The sequence below is a fragment of the Monodon monoceros genome, unplaced genomic scaffold, assembly GCF_005190385.1.
Source record: "Monodon monoceros isolate NGI ecotype Baffin Bay Population unplaced genomic scaffold, NGI_Narwhal_1 Super_Scaffold_18, whole genome shotgun sequence".
NCBI classification, from domain to species: domain Eukaryota; kingdom Metazoa; phylum Chordata; class Mammalia; order Artiodactyla; family Monodontidae; genus Monodon; species Monodon monoceros.
Genome location: NW_021703774.1, coordinates 123,990,382 through 124,012,868, shown reverse-complemented (window position 1 = coordinate 124,012,868; position 22,487 = coordinate 123,990,382). Strand labels below are relative to the sequence as shown.

The window sequence follows — 22,487 nt, the reverse complement described above, 5'->3', positions numbered from 1 at the left end:
AGAAGGAAATTGATAAAGGTAATTTTTTGCTGTATTATTTCTTCCTCACCTGTGGAGTTGTATACTCAAAGTCAGGAAGGTATCTTTATTTTTTAATTAGTTAGGAGACATTTCAGAGAAAAACATAGTGAACACAGTAATTTGTGTTTTAAATTTAAAAGACTTTTAAAAGAAAGGTTTATTTTTTTAAAAGACTTTCAAACTTTTTGGAGTTATCATAAGAATATATTTTACATGGTCACCCAATTTGCAGACACTCACCACCCACACAGCTGAGGCCAAGAATTTCATGATGCAATCTTCATCCTTTCTACAGGCAATGCACACTTAGTTTTTCTCTTCTACTTTATTTTCGAATGGAGGTTTCACCCTAACAAATTGATTTCATAAGCTTCCAATGGCCTGACTTGCGGTCTGAAAAGAAGGTGAGAAATAATGGCTCTATTTTAACACAATTGAGTAAATCATTTTAAGGAATGTTCTATTCGTGAAACACTATGGGGCAGTGAAAATAAAGAGAGGTATCTACATAGTAGAGTGGCTGACTTCACAGAGCTTACTGTCTAGTAGGGATTAACATAACATTGTGATCTGATGAGAAAAGCTGAAAGGAACATTACATAAAAATGTGTTTATGACAAGCTTTTTGTAAACAGCTATTATGTGAGAGAGAAAAGCTGGAGGGTTGTTGTAGTTGTAAATTCTTGCAGACATATCACTTTCGCGATGGTGAAGGTCATCATGAACACAGATTTGTGACTATATAGCTCCCAGTTTCTTAACTAAATATTTGACAACTTTACAAAAGATGAAATGAAAAGGAAAAACAAAGATTCCAAACTTTTAAGCCAATCTGCCTTGTCTGTTTCTTTTCTTTTTCATTCCCTCCTATCTTTCTTCCCTCTGGTCACAGAATAATCTGGCTTGAGCTATTCTGTTTCTTTTTTATTGTGATAAAATACACACGACAAAATTTACCATTTTGGCTACGTTTAAGTGTATTCAGTACATTCTCAGTGTTGGGCAACCATCACCACTATCCAGTTCCAGAACTTTTATATCATCCCAAAAGGAAACTCTGTACCAATTAGGCAGTCACTCCTCATTTCCCCTCTACTCCACCCCTGGCAACCTCTACTCTGCTTTCTGTATCAGTGAATTTGCCTACTCCAGATATTTCACATAAATGGACTCATGCAATAGGTGGTTCTTTGTATCTGGCTTCTTTCACTTAGCATAATGTTTTCAAGGTTCATGCATGTTGTAGCATGTGTCAGTATCACATTCCTTTTAATGACTGCATAATATGCCATTGTATGGGTACATCACATTTTGTTTATCCATTCATTAGTTCATGGAGAACTATTTCATTTTAAGGGAGATTTTATTCAGAAAATAATTGTAAACTAATCAATTGGACATACCTTTAGAGGTTTGATTACATATATGTATATATATATATATATATACACATATATATATATAGGCACCTAAAGGCTTTCAAAGAAACCTGATATCTATTTGTAGAAGTTTGAGCATGAGAAGAAGTGCTGTATATCCAGAAGCTCATGAGATAGTACTGGATCTGACCTATGGATTTAGGGTTCATCTGCATACAGATGGAAAATGAAACCATGTGAGTGAATGAAATTGCCCCAGGGAGAGAGTGTAAAGGAACTAAGGACAGAGTCCAGAGGTACTTTGGGGATCCATGGAGGGAGAAGGAGCCTCCAATTTCCTCCCTAGAGATGATGATAAATAAAACCTAACTCAGGTGAACCCTCAGGCTCATCATTTGCAAAGAAAACACCTCCTACTTTTTCACAAGACTTGTAAGAAAATTAAATGAGTCAACATATGCAAAGCAGCTGGTACCTGGCCCATAGGTAGGACCTCAGTAATGATAGCTACAAATATTACTATATATATTTGTGCTGTCACTATTGTCAGTTTCTGCATGTTTCTTTATTTCACTATCTTGTAATATCATATCCAGGACTACCTATTTTGAAATAAGCTTTCCTACCCTCTTAAAGCTCAGTCTGTTTTTAATTTTGTTGTTGTTGTTGTTCCCAGACTTTGCTAGCTTCTCCCATAATACTGATGGAAGCTAAAAGAATCTAAATTAGGTGAAGAGACGCTAAGAGGCACAGGCCAGACTTCCGACCCAGTTCTGCATGCACACAGGAGGATGTTCTCAATTCCATAGCTTGGAAGAAAACTGTTCTAGCCCCAGATCATCAGGACCTTAAAATTCTTTCTCTTTAGATCTCTTTGTTTTGATATTGGCAAGGGAAAAGTTATTTACTTCATTTCTCAAAGACACTTGATTTTTTTCCCCTCCCATTTTTGATAAAGAAATAGTTGGCAAAAATTCATGACCCAGCCTAAAAACAATTACACTATATTGGAGTCTGAAGTGAAAAATCATTGGATATGCTGTTTCTTAAGCTTGTCATTTTACCAGACACAGTGTCTTAAACTTGTTACTCCTGTAAGATTTTTGACTGTCCTTGCTCTCTTCTGAAGAATTTCTTTGAATATTTTTAAATAAACTCTCAAAAGACTTGACCACACCTCTCCATTCACTTTTAACATGGTTGGTATGACTGTTTCTTCCTGGGTCTTCTCAAAAAGCTGTTAAGATATGAATAACTTTTATATTTCATAACTTTGTTTTAGTCTTTCAGAGTTTTCTTCATACTCTTCTAAACTTCTCACACCTTTCCACTTTTCAAGGGGGAAAAGTCTTCAGTGTCTTTTCTTATGCAATAATTCGATTAGTTTTGTTTTTCTGGAATGTCACATCTCTAGTGTATTCCTATTTATGTTCCATATATAGGAATGTATTTTACATATGGGAAATATGACTTTCAGTGAAACTAAAACTACAGAATGGCATTGCATTTTGTGAACATATGCAAATTCTTTCATTCCTTATTACTGGCTGATTTGTTGTACACTGAGAGATGGAAATACAAAAAGAATGTAACTCATACTCATCTACACAATTAGAAATGATGCTGGGAATGGACTCTGTCTCCTGAAGCCTGATCCAGGGCACTTTTCACTGGAAAATGGACAACTCGTGACGTTCATGACCTAGTTCATGTTGGCTATTATCCAAGTTTGGTGGTCAAAAACAGGACAGAGTCTATGGAAAATTACTATTGCCTGCTCTGTTACTAATTTAATACAAGAATTACTGGAATTTGTCTGTATTTTCTCATCTGTTTGGTAGGGCATGCTATCTCTTGTCTCATGGTCAAGTTGCAGAAAATAGAGTAATTTGAAAACATAAGATAATAATAGCATTTGGTTTATAATTCTATAAAAACCAGTAGTGACTGGTGAATATAGCATTCATTGTGACTCCAAAGCCGAATTAGAAGCATGGAGAAGCCAATTAAGAGACTTGAAGCCCAAGAAAAATTATAGGAGGAAAATGATGATTTTAACTACAATATTTTGTCCCTATAAGGAGATAAGGCAATTACAGGTGAGAAGAAAGAAGTTTTTCACAATCAAAATTAAAAATGAACAGAGAGAAGGTGTTCCTAAATATTATGGGTGGGTAGTTTTAAATGTCAATAAGTTTTCTATAAACTCTTCACGTGGAGGGTAATGGAGAATAGCTTAATGTGGGAGGAGATTTTTTTTTAAACAAACATTGACATTTTAAAGACCTAAACATCTTAAATGGAATGACTATTCAAATACAAAATTAGACAAACAGAGGCATTTTGGAGATTATATTTGAGTAGTATCCTAAGAGCCAGATAATGAATGACTCAGATCATCTGAGTGGTCTGGGCTGACTCACATGTTTTAAAAAAAGATGTCATCAAATCTCTGATTTTGTCAGTGTTTTTCCCCTTGATCCACCTGGTAGTACCAAACAAATCCTGAACGTCAGTGACTTTTCCAGCTCTAATTAGTCAGGATGAAGTTCAAACCACCAGTAACAAGTCTAAGATTTTGAATATATAGGCATTGGTATATTTCAATAATACTCACTAACATGATAAACACACAAGCCACATATGTAATTACAGGACACGTGGGAGATAGGAATCCCTGACAGAGCCTTGACAGGAGAACGATAGAAGACACAAGAATAGGCTTGGTTTGTCCAGGATGGAAGAAAAGGAGCCTTCTTACCCCAATACCACCTGAATGATGCTTCCTGGAAGACATCTTAAATCAACAAATATTACCTGGTTCCTCTACTTGGCGTAGAGGACATACCGAGGGTATCCTTGGCCTCTGTCCTAGAAAGCCTTACAGTCTATGAGGGAAACTGACGTAGGAACTAATAAGTGGAATACTTTGATATATTGTAATACATATAACAGCAACATTTGGGGGAGCACAGGATAGTCAGTTCTGACAGCACTAAGATTGAGAGGCCCTCACAGAGGAGGGGGCATTTGACTGGGCTGTGAAGGCACATATGGAAGTTGTAAATATCAACAAAACAGGAAAAGCATTTCAGCCAGTGGCAAGGACCACATAAAGAGAAAAGAGTTACAGGAGAACAGGTATTGGGGATGTTCAGAGAATCCAGTATAGCCACCGAATTGAGGAAGTAGAAAAAGATGAACTGGGAATATGGGATACAAAGAAGTGTCAGGCCAATGTGGCTCTTTCGTATGGTTTATATAATCTCTGTCTTGGAACTACCCTAGTGTCAAGAATCCGCCTACCCTGGAAATTACTGTCCTTCTAAGTCTGTGATGGGGTTTCTTGGCACAGCGCCAGTTTGGGCGATGGCTAACAATAGTCTAAGAAAAGCTTGCCTACTTTACTGTACTTTGTCCTGATCTCCTTTCCATTTTTTTTTTTTAATATTCTTACATTGCTCATAGGGCTAAGAACTTACAGTGCCATATCCTTGATAAACATCTGTTGAAAAACAATAATGAATCCTATGCACATGCACACACACACATGCATACACATGAAGAAACTTTCACGGGTTTTTGAACGTTCAAATTTAACTGATATATTGCAACTTTAAAAATATGTTCACTTGCATGTTGCTAGGAACATTCAAATAGAAAATAGATTTTTTGACCTTTTGTTGTTTTCCCACAGGATTGAAAAAACGTACAAGGAAGGCCTTTGGAATACGGAAGAAAGAAAAGGACACTGATTCTACGTATGTATTAAGGAGAGCACCACTGCTCGGCATCAGCTGGCTGTGACCGTGTGGAAACGCAGATCTGGTGTGGTCTGCTGTATAGCAGAATAATGAACCTATAAAACCCCTTATTTGACAAGAATCCCTGAAAGAAAGTTAGAAAATGCAAAAATCAATAGTTGTTTAGGCACAGGTGAAAAAAGATGATGTTGATCTCGCACCTTTAGCTTTTCATTCTGTACATTTTTATCGTGCATAAATTTTATCACAAGGTGCTGAGAATTGCCCTGTGGCCTTGTCCTCTGAGAATTTATAATTCATGGAATAGAATATCTATCACACAAATTGAAGTATCTTTCATATAACTAAAAGAGCTAACATTTGTTATGACTACCGTGGTAACACGTACTTAGTAAACGCTCAGTGAATGGTAGCAGCCACTACTCCTGTTATCACTAATACAAATTAATATGTGGTAAGTTCCTTAGGAGCGATTAGAAATGGAATTTCCGGGGAATTGGAGGGTGGGAAAGCTCATATTTGAATAAATGATCAGTGAAGCTTCAAAGAGGGAGGAGCCTTGATTTTGGCCTTCAAGAAGATGAGGACATGCGTTTCATGCCAAGGGACAACAGCCAAAGCAGAGATGTGGAAAAGCCAAGTAGGTATTCGGGACAAGCTAAACAGAGCAGTCTGTCTACTTGTCGGCCACACATAAACGTAATAGTGGGAGGCAAGGCTGCAAAGGAGATCAGGGCCAGATAGGAAGGGCTTTAAGTACCAACCAGGCTGAGGTGTCTGGGCTTCCTTCCTTAGGCAGTGGGCGACCTTGAAACCTTGAAGGCTTTTAAACCAGAGACTGTAAAGGATTGGGGGGTAAAAAGCTATTTTTTGTCCAGATATCAAATTTTAAGTCCCCTGTTCTTACCTTTTCTTTGTGTTTTTTCTTTGGGTAAATAATTATTTCATGGAAGCTGTATTTACTCTAGTCTTGCCAATTTTTCTAAATGATTAAATTAGAAAAAAATTTCTCTGAGCATTATATAATTTTCATTATTTCTTAAGAAATTGCCAACTTTGAAACATTAACCAGAACAGGAGATGCTTCGTTCACCAGAGTCGGAAGACCTGGGCTCTGGTTTCAGCATTGCCAATAGCTCCACAGACTTAGAATACACTTTCCTCTAATGGGCCTCAGTTTGTACTAGATGGAATTGAATTTCCATAAAAGGCCAGACACTGTAGCAGTCCGTCTGTCAACAGAATCTTTTGCCACCTACAATGTGCCATGTGTTGTGGGGGACACTATTAGACATATCTCAGGAGAACATCATTAGCAGAAAACAAATCCATTTTTCTTTGAGATGGTTTCTGTAACTGACTATACATAATCTCTGGTGTGTGAAGAAAATTAGAAAGGAAAAAAGCTCCCTCAAAAGGAAAAAGAGGTCAAACAACCTCCCCAGGGCAGACTGAGCTCATTTGCAGGTGGCCAAAGTACCACTCTTCCATCACCACTTCTAAAAACATGAAAATGAGGAAGTTACTCTTCATGGCTTTGTGTAGATGCCCAATATCTCTCTGAAATACTCTAACAAGACATTTTCTTGTAAAATCCCAAGCATCTGTCCTTTACTTCTTATCATCTGAGCGCCCCAGTTTACTTAGGTGATAGCAAATTAGCTATAAATTGGTTCCACCAGCAGTGATGGTCAAAGGACAAGACGTTTAGTGTAAGCCTTTGCTTTTCATGAGCCCCTGCTCTCTAATTGGGTCATATATCATTCTTGCAGAAGGCTGGAGAAATGTTCTGGCAATGTGCTATCCCTTCAGATTTAGGTAATGCTTATGTTAGTCTGCAGTCACTGAAACCTTGTTGATACAAACTGTTTTCAGGGCTGTTGCAACTCCGTGAGGGTTGACAAGTAACCTGCTCTGGTAGCTGCCAGTTCCAACTTCAGTTGATTGAGTGTCCTCAGATAGAGTGGGGTTAGAACCAGAGCTTCCTGATTTGATCAACGTTACAATGGCTGATAGAAAGAGGAAAGGAGAGAGGAGCCTGTGCTAAGTGGCAGGCCCTGTGCAGGGTATTTTGTATGTACTGATATCCTTTTTAATCCTCATAGTAATTCAACAAGGTTAGAAATAATATCTCAATTTTGGAGATGAGAAATCAGTGCCAAAAGGAATTAAGTAACTTGCTGAAGGCTACCCAGAAAAATAAGACATGGAGCCAGTATTCTAGTCCAGAGTCAAGTGCCTATTCTTTGATTACTCAGAAAAAAAAAGAATAGATGGGCAAAATTATATTCAAGACCAATAGGAGGGTAAAAGAGAAAAGGCAGCAGTGGCAAGAGGTGACTGTCACTTTTTAAAATAGAGGCAAAGCGTTCCTGGTAGATGATCAGTTTTAAAACAGAATCAGTAAATATAATGGGTCTGCTCTTAAAAAGAAAAAAAAATTATTTAAAAATGTATAAAACTTAATAAAAGGGGGTTAGGAAATAAACTGAGGACACATACCCCATTGTCTGAGGCTGCTAAAATCTCTCTCTCTACTCCCCATCCTAGGTCAGCTTGTATAATAACTTTATTCTAGGTAGCATTTAATGAGTATTTACTATGTTCTAGGTACTATACCGGGCTCTTCATTTATATTAACTTATTGAATCCTTTAACAGACCTATGAGCTATATGCTGTTATCACGGCTGTTATATAGATGAGGAAACTGAGACACAAAGGAGTGAAGTACTGGTCCAGGGTTATGCAACTAGGAAATCTAAGTTGATTGAACCTGGGCAGTTGGGCACTATAGCTAGTGCTCTATACCACCATGCTTACTGCTGTCATATGGGGAAGCAGCAGCCCCATTTCCATCAGTGGATAAGACAAAGGATCAGAATAGACACCAACGCTGCTATGTACAATTACAATTATTCTGATTAAGATTTTTGAAGTGCCATCCCTATAGCTGTAATATGCATGAGACCAAGTGGCTTCCCATTTAAGATCCCCTATAGCTATGCCCTTCTACCTGGACCAATAGTGGGCAACACCACAGCCAGGGCTATCTCCAGAGCCTTGTCTTCTCCACATCTATCACCTGCCCCGAAAGACAACCCCACGAGGATCAGTGCCTCTGGATGTGTCCTATGCAAAATTTGATGCAATCTCTTCTCTATCAGTTCCTTTAGCAGAGGCTAAAATCCTAGTAAGAAATGCTCATTTTTTGCAGTGTACAAATCTAGGGAAAATTGACTTTGATGAATATGGGTTGGTACCTTTCCTCTGTACTTTCCTACCACCTGGGTTTACTGCGGCCATAATAGCCCACTGGATTTACTTGCCTGTCTCATTCTCTCTATGATAAGCATGTCTTCTTCATTATTTTATCTCCTGACCCTAGCCTAGTGCCTGGCCTATTATAAGCACTCAATAGTTGTTCAATGAATTATATATAACTTTTATTGGCTAAGACTCTTCCTATCTTTCTATCTTAGATGAAATTTCTTTGAACCAACTTTTTCCCATAGCCAGCGAATGTCCAAAGATCCTAAGATTTCTGTCAACTCCCATGGTCTTTCAATATCAGGGTCCTCTCTGCTTCTAGCCCCTGTATCACTGATTCATCCCTGTATCCACATGGACACAGAAATTATTATGGAAAATGATGCTCTCCCATCAAGTGTTTTGTAATACAAGTAGAATATTCTGCTAATTTTGAAGGAGGTGGTGGGAGAAGGAGAATCACATCTTGAAGCCAAGAAGATGTCCCACCAACTCTGCATTTCTCTCTCTCTCCTCTGTCCCACTCTATGAAGCAATAAACAATTTTGTCACTTGGTCCCACCTGCTAAGGAACAGTTCCAACCACACCAAACTCTTCAAGATTTCATAGTCCACCCAAGCACTTACTAAGGTTTTCTTCCAAACCATGCAGGTCCCCATCTAAGCATAATTCTGGTCTCCATGTTAATAGAATAATGTTTTTCTAGCTCCTTACAGAATTAATTAATATAAGAAGTTATAAAGTGACTACTCTTTTTCTTCTCTCTTTCTCTGATTCCTCTAGCCCAGTTTTCCAAAGTAACAATAATAATACCCTTCCTCTATTGCTATAAAGTCTAACATGGCTGCAAGTGAACAGCTTTGTGTTCCTAGGGTAGAGACATCACGGAAGAGGAAAAAACCTGTAACAAACAAACAAACATTTTTGAATACTTAGTATGTGTCGGGAACCATTATAAGTTCTTTATATACCTTATCATATTTAAGCTGGCTTAGAGAACTAAGTAATAATCAATATGTTCAAGGTCAGAGAGCTAATAAGTGGTGGAGTCCGGACACCTGGCTTCATCCTACTCTAAAGCCCTTATTGTTAAGCACTGCAGCCTAGCTTCACCATGGATTAAATACCCTGGACTTTAGTCATCAAAGCAAGCCAGTTAGCAAAATTGCCCTCCATTTCCTGTTCTGTAATCAAAGGAGCAGTAACTCTAGAAATATGGAAGAAAATATAGATTCTCAAAGTAAGTTGAAAACTACTTTGTAGTTTTATAAGTTCTTCTTATAAGTATAAGAAGTTCCTTCTTATAAGGGGAAATTCAAGACCACTTATGGGGAGAAGATGAGAGAGAACAAATGGGTTTGCATTCCTGGTGGTAGTTTCAAATAGAAGGCTGCTGGGTGGGACAGCTCTTAATGAATTCTCCTCTCAAGACACTGCACCAGCAACTTGTGCCTTTTGGATTTCGGTTTTTAATGAGACTCTCCCTCCCACGCACACATACACACACCCCACACTCAAATATCACTCAACCAATCTGTTTTGATTTGGCTTTCATTAGCCAGGTTTACTGGGGTTGGAACTCGTGAGAGGGGGGAGAAAGGTGGTTAATGATTCTTATTGTCATACTTGAGACTATGTAGCAAGAATGATTCATTTTCCTAATAGCTACCAATTTCTTTTTGTTACAGAGGTTCACCAGATAGAGATGGAATTGTAAGTATTTAAATGACCATTATTAGTAGGTTTGCACTTCAACCTATGCTAGTTTAAATTTCTTAAAGCCCCATTTCTTCTTTTTTTTTTTTTCTGCAAGGGGAAAAAAATTAGCTTAAATGACTTTTCAGTTACAACTTTTTTTGTTGTAAATTTTGTAGTCATTGCATGGGACATAAATGCAGTCTTGGTCAAGTTAAACTTATTTATTGCATTCACCAAAAACCCTGCCCCAGAGTAGGCACGCAAACCAGTCATCAATATGGTGGGTCAGGAGCCAGACAGTTCCTGCAGGGGCTGCTACCATCAACTGTTATTTCATTTCCTATTTAATGATATAAGAGCTCCTTATATGAGAATGTTTTTCTCCAGCAGAAGCCACAAAGTCATAATGGATCTGAGATCCAATAAAATTGAAAGAAGCTCTTCCTCTTTCGTAGTTGAACTGCAGATACATTTTCTATGTTAAGTTCATAAGTAGGGAATAGTCTTGAAACCATTTATGCCTGAATTTACAGGCTGGAGGAGGAAAATGTGTCCACTGGGTTTAGATTCAACAGTAACTCTGATTCCTTGCTGGTCACCAGATTTCTTGCTTTTTAAAGAAATCTGTGGTGCATGGGCTTGGATTTATCTGAGTTGTGCTTATGCGAGTCTGCACCAGCTTCTAAAATGACTTCCTTCAGATCTAAATCAGATGCCTATTCAGAAGGTTCAAAAGAACAGCTGTTACTGAAGGAAAAAAAAAAAAAAGGGACTCGCATTAGGCTCATTGGGCTGAAGTGGGAATGAAAATAAACCAGATAGTTAAAAATATTTTCTTGAAAAATCACCCTTTATAATATTAGACCTAAATTGGGGTGTTAATTGCAGCTATGGTAAGAGTTTTTCTCCCATATTTGACTCAAGGTTCTTAGCTTTGGGACGCCTTTTGCATTCATGTAGTTCTCGCCATGAAATGTTAAGAAAGTAGACTGAAATTTATCAGACATTGGGTAACACTATAATCAAGGCTCTATTCAGCAGGGGAAAAAAAAGACCCAGAAGACTCAGCTTCTCCTCACCTCTTGCTTCTGGCTCAGAGCCCTCTCGTTAACTCTGTCTCAGGTACTCTCTGCTTCTGTGTCTTCTCTTTGCTTCTGTCTTGGTCCCCTCCCTAAGTTCTCTTGTTCCCTTCATTCTGACCCTTGCAAGGCTCTGTGAGATAGTCTCTGCTTTCCCTCCCTGCTGCTTCCAGGCTGGTTTGCTGTTTCTTGCTTCTCTCCCTGTGGCACCCTCAGTCTTGTCCTTTTTCCTTTCTCTAAAGCTCCTCCCACGCTGCTGTTCATTGTCTCCCAAGGCCCCACTGCTATCTCAGAGTTCTCTGGTCTTCTAGGGACCACGAGTTTAAATCTCGAGCAGAACATGCATCCCAGTGCTTGGCACAGTCCTGGCGGGCGTGTAGCAAGCAACTCTGAGTATGTGCTGAGTCAATAAGCCCAGCCATGATTCTGCGGACTTGCCCACCCTAAGTCAGGGCTTCATCCCTGAGTTCCCCGATCCTCCTTCACTGTCACCATTCTCAGTCACATCAAGTTATTTATCAGCAGATGTGCCTTCTTTGTTCCTTAATTGGAAATGCCATGAATGGTCATGATTTTAGGAAGGAAGAATTATTTAATTTCGATTTCTCAGGAAATAACACAGAGCTGTTTGGAAAACAGGCTGCATTCTAAATAAATGCAGGTTCTCAGAAACAGGGTGTACAGCTTCCTAGGTAACTGGAAATTATTGGCCAGCTGCTAATTTTACTATTTGGAAATGTGCCTCAAGTTTTTTCCACATACTATGGTCACCAAATTTTGAGAACGTCTTATGAGATCAGTGCTGTAGGGGTCCAAGTTTCTGTTCGCATTCAGTCCCTGGAAATCTCAACCTGATTTTCTTTCAAACTCAGACTGATTTCTTTAAGACCTCATGTCTGTGGAGCCAGTCCACGTTTATGTGGCTGAGTTAGCTTTCAAATTATTGCTTTTTGAATATCTGAAGTTGAAATTTATGGTTTCACTAATGTGGTTCTACAAACTACAGGTTGTGGTGTACCCATTTAATGCTTATAGACGACTTTGTCCATGCAGGGGCCACACGATAGATTTAACTGTTTAAATTCAGTTTCTCAAAAATCCAGTGAAGCCCATCTCTAGTGACACTGCTTTTGAGGTTTTATCTACAGAGCCTCTGTGGCCAGGCTGCACGTATCAAGATGGGCTTACCTTGCTCCCCACTGGCTGAAAATGCCTACCCTCGGCCGAGCTGTCTGTCTCAATGTCTGAAGCTTCAGGCAACTGTGTGTGATGATGCAGTCTAACCCAGAGACAAACTCTGTTTTGTGCAGGATACACTCTAAGTTTTTCCTAAGCAGTTCAGATTTCCATCCACACCTAGACTGGGGGCACTGGGGGGTCACGGCCGTTGCTGTGAGGAGATCTCTGCTCATCCTGAACACGTGTGCAAGAAAGGGTCCGGATTTGGAGCTGTCACCTGTGTGTGCTGTGTGTATTGATGTCTCCCAGGAAGGCTTTGATCCAGGGGAATATATGATGGAGCTAGCCTTTTCAGACGTCCATTAGAAATGCAACCATTTTTATTAAGTCTCTTTGGTGTGTCCCGGTGTCTGTTCTCTACCTGTAAATTAAGTGCCGGCTGAGTAAGGACTCGATCCACATCATCCCTAGTGCCTGGGGTGCCTCTTCCTCCTTCCCTTCTTCTCCTGGCCTAGCCACACCGGCCTGCTGAATAGAGCCTCATTATGGGCCCCAAAGTCCACTCTTTGCTTCAAGAACCCTGCCAAGATTGGTAGGCCCTACAATTTGGCCTAGACATTATTTCTTCTATGGTATGCTTGCTGACTCCATGTGATTCTTTATATGTGTCTTGAAGAACAAACAGATCCTTTAACAACTTTTTTCTACATGAAAACAATCAATTCCAGCAGCCCAGCCCACATGAACCACCCTACAATAACAAAGCAGAGTGCGCACGTGAAGGAGGAAAAAAAGTTTCGGTAAGGAAACAGATTTTAGTTTAAGATATCCAAGGGGTTGTAGAAACAGTGAGTAAAATCCCAATTTGAAATTTGAAAAAACAACAGTAGCATTTAATAAGACTCTTTCTTAGATAATATTTCCCAATTACTTCCTGATTACCCAGGGCCAATTTTTAAATCAACCAAACAGACTCTATATGTTGACATCTGAATATACTTTTAAAAAGTGATCAGGCATAAGAGACGTGTGATTCCTATGTCTTACACAAAGGATAGGGATTCAGATTTTAAAAAGAATATGCTATCTATAAAAAAGCCTTGGCTGTAATATAAACACCACCATACAAATTGAGTAGTTGTTTATTAGGATAAGCACCATCTCAGTAACATCAGGAATTTGGCAGGACCTTGGCCTGTGGGATCTAATGTACTTGACAATGGACTTGGGATGCTGATCCTGTCCCAGACTATGCAACAGCTATAACTGTGTTGTCCAACACGGTGGCCACATGTGGCTGTTTAAAATTCAGTGCTCACTAAATGTCCATCGACAGCTGAATGGATAAAGGTGTGGTGCATATATACACCACATCTTGGAACTCCACCATGGAATATTCCACCATGGAATATTACTCAACTATAAAAAAGAATGAAATAATGCCATTTGCAGCGACATGGATGGACCTAGAGATTATCGTACTAAGTGAAGTAAGCCAGACAGAGAAAGACAAATATCATATAATATGATATCAGTTATATGTGGAATCCAAAAAAAAAAATAATGATACAAATCCTATTTACAAAACAGAAATAGACTGACAGACATAGAAAACAAAGTTACGGTTACCAAAGGAAAGGGGGGGATAAACTGGGAATTTGGGATTAAAAGATACACACTACTATATATAAAACTAGATAAACAACAAGGGCCTACTGTAGAGCACAGGGAACTATATTCATTGTCTTGTAATAGCCTATAATGGAAGACAATCTGAAAAAGAATATATATATATATATATATATATAACTGAATCACTTTGCTATGCACCTGAAACATTATAAATCAACTATACTTTAATTAAGTAAATAATTTTTTAATTCAGAAATAAAATTCAGTTCCTCAGTCACACTTGTCACATTTCAAGTACTCCACAGCTACTTGTGGCTAGTGGCTACCATATTGGACAGCACACATACAGAACATTTACTTCTTCACAGACAGTTCTATTGGATAGTGCTGTTCTATACAAAGTGAGTCAAGTCTGTCTCAATGGCAAAAAGATTATATTTAGGCAGTGTATCATGTGCCTTTAATACTTCTCGCCAAGGAAAGCTATGTGGCCATGATCTGACCTTGGAAAAGAAGAGCATTCACGATGGAAATTAAGAACTTTGATGAATGTGTAATTGAACACAACTGTTACTACGTTTATTGATTTAAACCATGATATTATCTGAGAGCAGATAATAAACCTGACCAAAGTAAAATACCTATTAAAACGTGATCAACATTGCTGTAAGCCTCAATTATCTTCAAATAACAGTCATATATTCAAGTTGTAGAAGTTATTTGTGCTAATTGTGGAATTTTAGAAAATACAGAAAAGAATTAAAAGAATAAATAATTATACTCCAAGAGAAAAATCACTGTTTATATGTTGATGAATAGCCAACATTGCTTTAAATAGTAAGCTTAGTTTTTAAATAATATTTCCCCACTTAACTTACATACTTCCTTGCTTTTTCACTGTTTTCCAATTGAAAATCAATACAGCCATTACCTCCATATTACCACTATGAGCTGCTTAAATGGTTAAACCAGGAGAATTGTTTCTTCCTTGGAGTTTGACCAGAAGAATTTCAGCCAGGTTCTGGATTAGCTTTAACTTGATAATATCCACTTGCAAAACCAAATATATTTGTAAGAATTCACTAGTATGAATGAGGCCAAATTGCCAATTTCTCTAATGAATCTGTGTGTGTGTGTGTGTGTGTGTGTGTTTGCATATGTTTTGAATGTCTGCCCCAAAGAATGTATTTTTATGATTTGTTGTTTGTGTTTAGTACTTATGTTTAAAATGTTTCTATTTTAAAGGAAAATTTCTTTTTATAGGCTTTGCTTTCTCTTTATCTCAATCTTCCATTGGTTTCCATGGAAACTGGGAAATTTTCACTCAGCCCAGATCTATAAAATTCAAAAAATCGAGGAACTTTTTTAGTCATAATGTCGGATATATGTTGTCAGGAAAGAAACATACACACACATATATTTATTTTGTTTTTGTTTAGCTGAACATATCAACTATCTTGGTTTTGAAAGGCTTTGATTATGGAGATGAGCTTATCATGGAAGCAAACAACTGTAGAACTTTGAAAATTTTGAACTCAGTAGTTTATCTAATCTCTTTAGTTTTCAGATAACAATTCTTTGTATTGAAGAATTGTTTGATAACTAAAAGGTCTATTAATAGTGCTATACTGATCACAAAATTCATCAGTTTAGTTCTTTGAGATCAGCTTAGTTTATTTGATTTCTCATTATTATACATTACATTTGTATTTTGAATTTATTATACATGCTATCTAAGAAGGATTTGGAGAATTTTGCAAAGAAGACATATGCAAACAGATTGGTAAAGTAGAAATTTTAAAAGAAAGCAAATATGATGAAAAGAAAATAGGAACCATGCCCATTCACTATGAAAGAGATTTTTTTTTTAATTAGATGGCACATTATTTAATGGACCATGTCCTCAAAAGCAGCTTCATAGCTCATACAGGTGCAGAGTTGATGTGGCAGGTTTTTAAAGCAACCTTTGTTCAAAGAAGAAAGAATGTCATTGAAGCACTAATTCAATGAAGGCAATTCTGTGAGAAGGTTAAAATGATGTAGTCTGACGAAGTACATTATCTTTGTCAGGAGCAAGACACAGACGAAGGGGGTACCAGCCCTGTATTCTGGGGCGCTGGTTGGTGGAGGTGGGGCAGAGTTGGTGCATTTGTAAATTCCAGTGCAGTGTTAGTGTACAGGAAGAGGGAGGAAGATAATGAACACATTATTCCCTAGGCACTTCACCCTTACTAAACTACTGTTCTTAGAGTGCCCAGTCAACATGCAGTAAGTATTACTCAGTGATGATGGTTACTAGGTTTACCTCTGATTTGGTTTTCTAGTGATCCTATATGCATAGATGCAAAGCTTTCTTCTCCTGCCTATTTGTCAAATTGTCGGCTGTTCATATTTTATTTCAACTGGCCTTCATTTGTGACTGCGAAATTACGTGTCCTGTCCTCAAGCCTCGTGTGTCATGTCAGCATCTGATGCGTGTTGTTGTGAGATCTGTGAGTGCTGATCTCTGTGACATACTGTTGCTCCATGTGCCAACTACAGGAATGTTGTTGAATGGACTGTCCATTACCAACCTCATTTGCGTTTTTGTCCTTTGCTCACAAGAAGTAGAGAATCCCAGGAATTTCAATTTGGATGATGCCACATCCTTGCTCAAGTTCTTATGGCCATACATGCCATGGTTGTCTAGGGGCCAAAATAGAACTTTAAGACAATCCTGAGAGGACAATGCTGATACCCAGTCACTTGTAATGATGTGTGCTCATGGAGGCTTAGGAGGCATGGATGATAGAAATCCACTCTTAATCCTCAAATTCTATATTAATAATTTGGTAAGAAAAGCCACCTGAAAAGAATATCAGCACTATTTTTAATACTTACAGGCTGAATTAACTAATTTGGAGCTGATTTCCTTTATATTCTGTCAAGGGGGTGGTTAGGAAAAAGTTGAGTCAGTGTCAGAAAAGTTAAAAGAAGACTAGTTAATGGCTGGGATGAATACTCTTTGGATCTGTTGGAACTAATTGTATATGAGAGTAATGTAGAAGTCAAAATATTTCCATTTAAATATGTATATACATCTGGGTATATCCCCTAAGGTATAGAGGATGAAATTATAACGTAGGTGCTGCTGACTCTCTAGTAATTGAATAAAATTTGAACAGCTAGTTGTTAATATCTCTATGCTTAGGTATCCTACAGTCTTTTGTGAAATAAGTGTGTAAGTTCTTTTATGCAGTGTCACAGCAGCTCAATTTACCATTCAGTTACACCAATGTGGCCGCTTAATAGGCTGCTCTAATTTGTCTTTCCAGTGTTGGGTTTGGATAGCTCTTGCTAAATCCAGATAAGAGTGAAGTGTTCTTTGTTCCTTTTTTTTTTTTCATTCAATTGTTTCTCTTCTAAACGTATTTTCAAATTTATTACAGAAGAAAAGCAATGGGGCACCAAATGGATTTTATGCGGAAATTGATTGGGAAAGATACGTGAGTATCAGAAGATTGTTTGTCTTTATAAATATTTCAGAATGTGAAAACGAGTCGAGGCATTCTTGTATTTAAAATAGGACACAGAAATAAGTGAAACACCTCATTAGGAAGTGCCGGCACAGGTAGCAGTTAAGAGCACTAGAGTCTATTAGACCTGGGTTCAAGACCTGGCCCCTCCATATATCCCCTATGTGTGGCTTTGGTTATTTGCTGGCCAGCAAAAATGAAGTCAGTAGTTATTTTATAGCACTGTTGCGAGGATTCATTGAGCTAATTATTTGCAGAATATTTCAGTAGCCTGCCTAGCCTGTAATATGTGTTCAAAAAATGCTTTTTAAAATATTAACTCCAGATGTTTCAGTCCTGGTTATATTTCTAAGCAGCTTTGAGTATTGGGCCTTGATTTCATAATGTCCTAGTCCATTCGGGCGGCTCTAACAAGAATACTAAAAATTGAATGGCTTGTAAACAACAGATATTTATTTCTAACAGTTCTGGAGCCTGGAAGTCCAAGATCATGGTACCAGCAGATTTGGTGTCTGGTTGAGTGCCCACTTTCTGGTTCATAGAAGGCACCTTCTAGCTGTAACCTCACTGGGGTCTTTTTTATAAGGTCACTAACCCCAACCATGAGGACTCCTGCCTCGTGACCTAATCACCTCCAAAGGCCCCACCTCCTAGTACTATCACCTTGGGGTTTGGATTTCAACATATAAGTTTGGAGAGAATACAAACCTTCATATCATAGCTCATGATAATTATTATAGCCTCGTGGTACAGATTTTTCTTAGGTCAAATGACAATCACTTGTTGCTTCTCAAGGAGCGAAGGTGAATCCCAGCTGAGACCTAAATTCTCCTCATAATTCCCCCAGAAAGCAATTAACCTCATCACCACACACTTCACCAACCACAACAAAATGGACACAATGGCTCTTAGATTTCTAATCATAGAAAACGTGTAGACCATACTCACATCCAAAATCATTTCTATTGCATAGTAAGTGCCCAAATTCACAGTCCCTACAGAATGCCTTTGTACTTATACCTTAGGTGACTGTCTGGCCCAGCCTCCCCTTTCATAAGAATTAAGATTGATGTTAATGCTTTTGCACATTTGTTAATAAGAAGAATTTTATTTTTATAATAACAACCACCATTTATAATATTATATGCTACTGAATTCTTACCACATTAGAAGGTAAATACTACATTATCTGCATTTTAGAGAAAAGAAAACTGAAGCTCAGAAAGGTTAAATTCTTCATGCCACCCGTGCAGTCCAAAACATGTCATTCTGTCAACCTCATTACCTGGTCCTCTCTTATATTTGTTTCCCAGAATTGAGATCTTTTGATATTTTTAGCAGTTTAATTCCCTAGATCTACGATAGCCCCTATGTTATCCTACATCCAAATTGTTCACAAATAATGTTATAAAGGAAATTACTAAAGATATTAAGGAAGGATGATTTCTTTTCTCAAAATTAACACTTTTTCACCCAGAAAGATTTTTGTTATGTTTTGTAGAATTCTTTAATACACAGGAATGGGATACTCTAAGCAAACAAGAAGCATGATAATTAAAATACGAAATTACTCATCAAGTACTTCTGCTACCCCATCTAAACTCTAAACCCTAGCGCTGTCCTGTCAACATGTAAGTGTTTAAATGAAGCAGAATTTCCCTCGAATTTGCTTGGTCCTAAAAAATACTCGGGTCACAGGAACTGTGTTTGTAATTATACACTAGACTCCACTTTCTCTAAGTAATAATAAAGGTTTTATTCTTAATAGATTATATCATCGTGTTTCTGGCAGGGAAGGCCTAGGGAAGGATGTGGCCTTCAGGCAAAGCCCTAAAGTTTAAGTAGGGTTTAACTGACTGCACATTTGAGGGAGGAGACTTCCAGGCAGAGAGAAGGACATTTATGAGGACCCTGAAATGGGAAAGAGCTTGCAGCAATCAAATCATAAACGTTAATAGTGGGAAGAAGGCCTTGTGAGAATCAGGCAGGGCCTTGTGGGCTGCACAGTGGTGCTGACTATTATTCTAAGTGCAGTGAGAAGCCAGGGACAGGTTTTTAGCAGGAAAGTAACCTTAATACACTTGCTTTTAAAAAGTAGCTTTGAGTACTGAAAGGACAGAGGGAGACAATAAATGCCCAATAAATGGCAGCTTTTCCATGGCGTTCAGGCCCTCTTCTCTCTCCGTGGTCATGGTATGTCTTTTGCTTCAGTGACTCCAAAATCTCTCTCTCCAGCTCTGTCTTCTTTACTTCCAGGCCTATGACCTCAACTTCAAGAGGCTGCCCTTGAACTCTGTACCCTTTTCCTCTCTCAGGCATAGAGTTGAGCCTCAAAATACCTGGGATCAAGGCCCAGGTCTACCATTTGCTGGGTGTGTTTCCTTGAGAAATGGCGTCTAATTCCTCTTAGTTTCCTCCTTGGTGGATGGGATAATTCTTTCTGCATATGATTGTTATGAAGGGTCAGTAAAATAAAGCGTGGGTCACAGTACTTATCATATAATAGGAACTAAAATATAACTCTTATCCCAGTCATGCAAACTATCTTTTATCTTTCCTGTCTTTTTCCTAAAAATGTTACTTGCCTTCTGTTAGAATGAGTTCAGCCAGGAGTACTCCCAGAATTTGAGGAGAGCAATCTTGGAGTCTTCTTGAACCTTCCATCTTCTTTTTCTCCTATGACCAGTCTGTTACTGAGAACTAACAAATTGTCCTTCCAAATGTCCTTGATTCTTCCCTTCCCACCACGAACAACTTGGTCATTTACTTAGCACATCTCACCTGAATTGATGCAAGCATCTTAAATTAGTTTTCCTTTCTCCAGTTTCTTCTGTCCCCAATATATCCTGAAGCATATTTCCAACACCTTAAGATTCTGCTTTCAGCATGTCCTACCTTAATTGAGAAGCTGCAGTAGCCATATCAAGTCCAGACTCTTCCCCCAGCATGTTGCTCCCCAGCCCCCAGCCATGGTCTTCTTTTCCATGGTCTCCCACCATACAGCTTCCTTTCCAGTCCTGTCATTGTCACCATTGCCTCTCCCTTTCCCTACAGGAATCATACTGTCCATTCCTGCCTTGGTGTCTCAGTACAGGCTCTTCCTCACCACTGACTCCCCTCTCCTCTCCATCTGGCCCGAAAAGCACACACAGACTCCCTAATTCTTCCAAACCTCACAAATTTCCTCTCCTTTCAAACTCCTATCACTGATGTTTTGTGTTTCGCATTTTTTTGAACTTTTGCTTACCAGAATACAGTCGAAAGATAATTTGCATTTTGTATCCATGCCATGTTGCTCAGCATAGTCTTTGGCTTACAGGAAATGCATGATAAATTCTGTTTGAATGTTTTCTTTCATTGACAGTTGATTACTAGTTTATTTTCCCAATAGGAAGACTCTCCAAATATCCGTGAGTAAATATCTAAACATATAGGGCCCAGCACTCACCTCCAAAACAAGAGACAAGTCTATAACCTTAACTGGAAGACCCTTGAAGGAAAATGAATAATTCCTTTATCATTGTCAGGATAATAATTGCTTGATGTGCACTTGTATTTTATAGAACTCGCCTGAGCTGGATGAAGAAGGCTACAGCATCAGACCTGAGGAACCCGGCTATATCCTTTCTTTATATTTTCATTTTCATTTTCATTTGCTCTCAGCAGGGTGATAAATTTTGTATTGAAAAGGTGCTGAAACCCAAGCTTCTCAAGTCCTGTTGTCCCTTGTATTAGAGATGAATAAACAGCACAGAGAACAGCCTGATCACTAACAAGCAGGCATTTTGCCTTGCTCTATTCATAGAAAAGAGAGAGAGAGGAGAAAGAGAAAAGTTGTGCTGAAAAACAGTTGTACAAATTGCGGGTACTGGGTTGTCTGCTGAAATCTGATATGACAACGTCACTAATGGTGGCTGGAAAATAGCTCTGACTTGTGCTTTGCCTGCAAACCATCTCTGGTAAGAGCAGGTCACACTCTGAAGCAGTTAAAAATCATCACAAATCATCAGTAGAGAGGCCTTCCTGTCTCCACAGTAAGAGGAAGTTCCCGTGGGCCTGTCACGCCTATCACTGTGTGTGCTGAGTGAGACACAAATGGCCAACTTTGTAACCATCGCTCCTTGAAATTCAGCATCCTTAATCCTGCTCCAAGGAAAGGTGAATAAATTCTAACTCTTTCCTTCTTTACCCTTTGATTTTTGTTTGTTTTGCTTTGATTTTCTACCATCTAAGGATACTTCTGCTGCCTCTATGTGCAGTCACTCATGTCTTATACTCATCATTGCCTCCCAGTAGAAAAAAAGCGTTACGTATCTTTAACTGTGTTCTACCTACCAAAGGAAAGCACTTTTATTCTTCAAGCGAATCGGAAGAGGAAGAAGAATCACACAAGAAGTTTAATATCAAGATTAAGCCATTGCAAGCTAAAGACATTCTTAAGAACGCTGCAACTGTAGATGAACTGAAGGCATCAATAGGCAACATTGCACTTTCCCCATCACCAGTGGTGAGTGGATTTTATTTCAAGCTTTGGTGAGGTTGGACAGAGAGCTGTGCTCTGCCCATACACGTTAAGTAGATCAGAAACTTCTTAAACTGAAGGCTGCATACGGTCACCATTTTATGAAGTCTATAAACCTGAAGCAGCTCGTTCTAGCCATGGAAAGTTATGCTCATTCTATATTGCAGTTTCTGTGCTTTTCAAAATGGTAAAAATGCACGAGATCACATTTCTTTTTGATGTTTTCCTGTAATCATTTTTCAAAGAAGGAAAGAATAACATAAAGATTATCCAGACTTACTCCTGAAACAATCAAAAACAATATGAAGTATACAAATTTACTAATAGTGATTTTTAAAAACACATCTTAATGTCATCTCTTATGATATAAAACATAAAAACTCATGGAAAGAAAACCAAGAAAATTGCTTTTTTTTAGGAAAATAAAAA

General features: G+C 38.3%; 1 protein-coding gene across 5 annotated transcripts in view; it reads left to right on the top strand.

Annotated features, from left to right (window-relative positions):
* SGIP1 (SH3 domain GRB2 like endophilin interacting protein 1) overlaps positions 1–22,487 on the top strand; it is a 209,721-nt gene that overhangs the window by 91,084 nt on the left and 96,150 nt on the right. For 4 of the 5 annotated variants that reach the window (XM_029230276.1, XM_029230277.1, XM_029230275.1 and 1 more), the window contains exons 3-8: positions 5,098–5,161; positions 10,122–10,146; positions 13,118–13,189; positions 17,450–17,506; positions 21,100–21,154; positions 21,868–22,043. In XM_029230276.1, coding sequence (XP_029086109.1) covers positions 5,098–5,161; positions 10,122–10,146; positions 13,118–13,189; positions 17,450–17,506; positions 21,100–21,154; positions 21,868–22,043 — 449 coding nt within the window. The remainder of the gene's footprint in view (positions 1–5,097; positions 5,162–10,121; positions 10,147–13,117; positions 13,190–17,449; positions 17,507–21,099; positions 21,155–21,867; positions 22,044–22,487) is intronic. The other variant, XM_029230278.1, reaches the window with a different exon arrangement.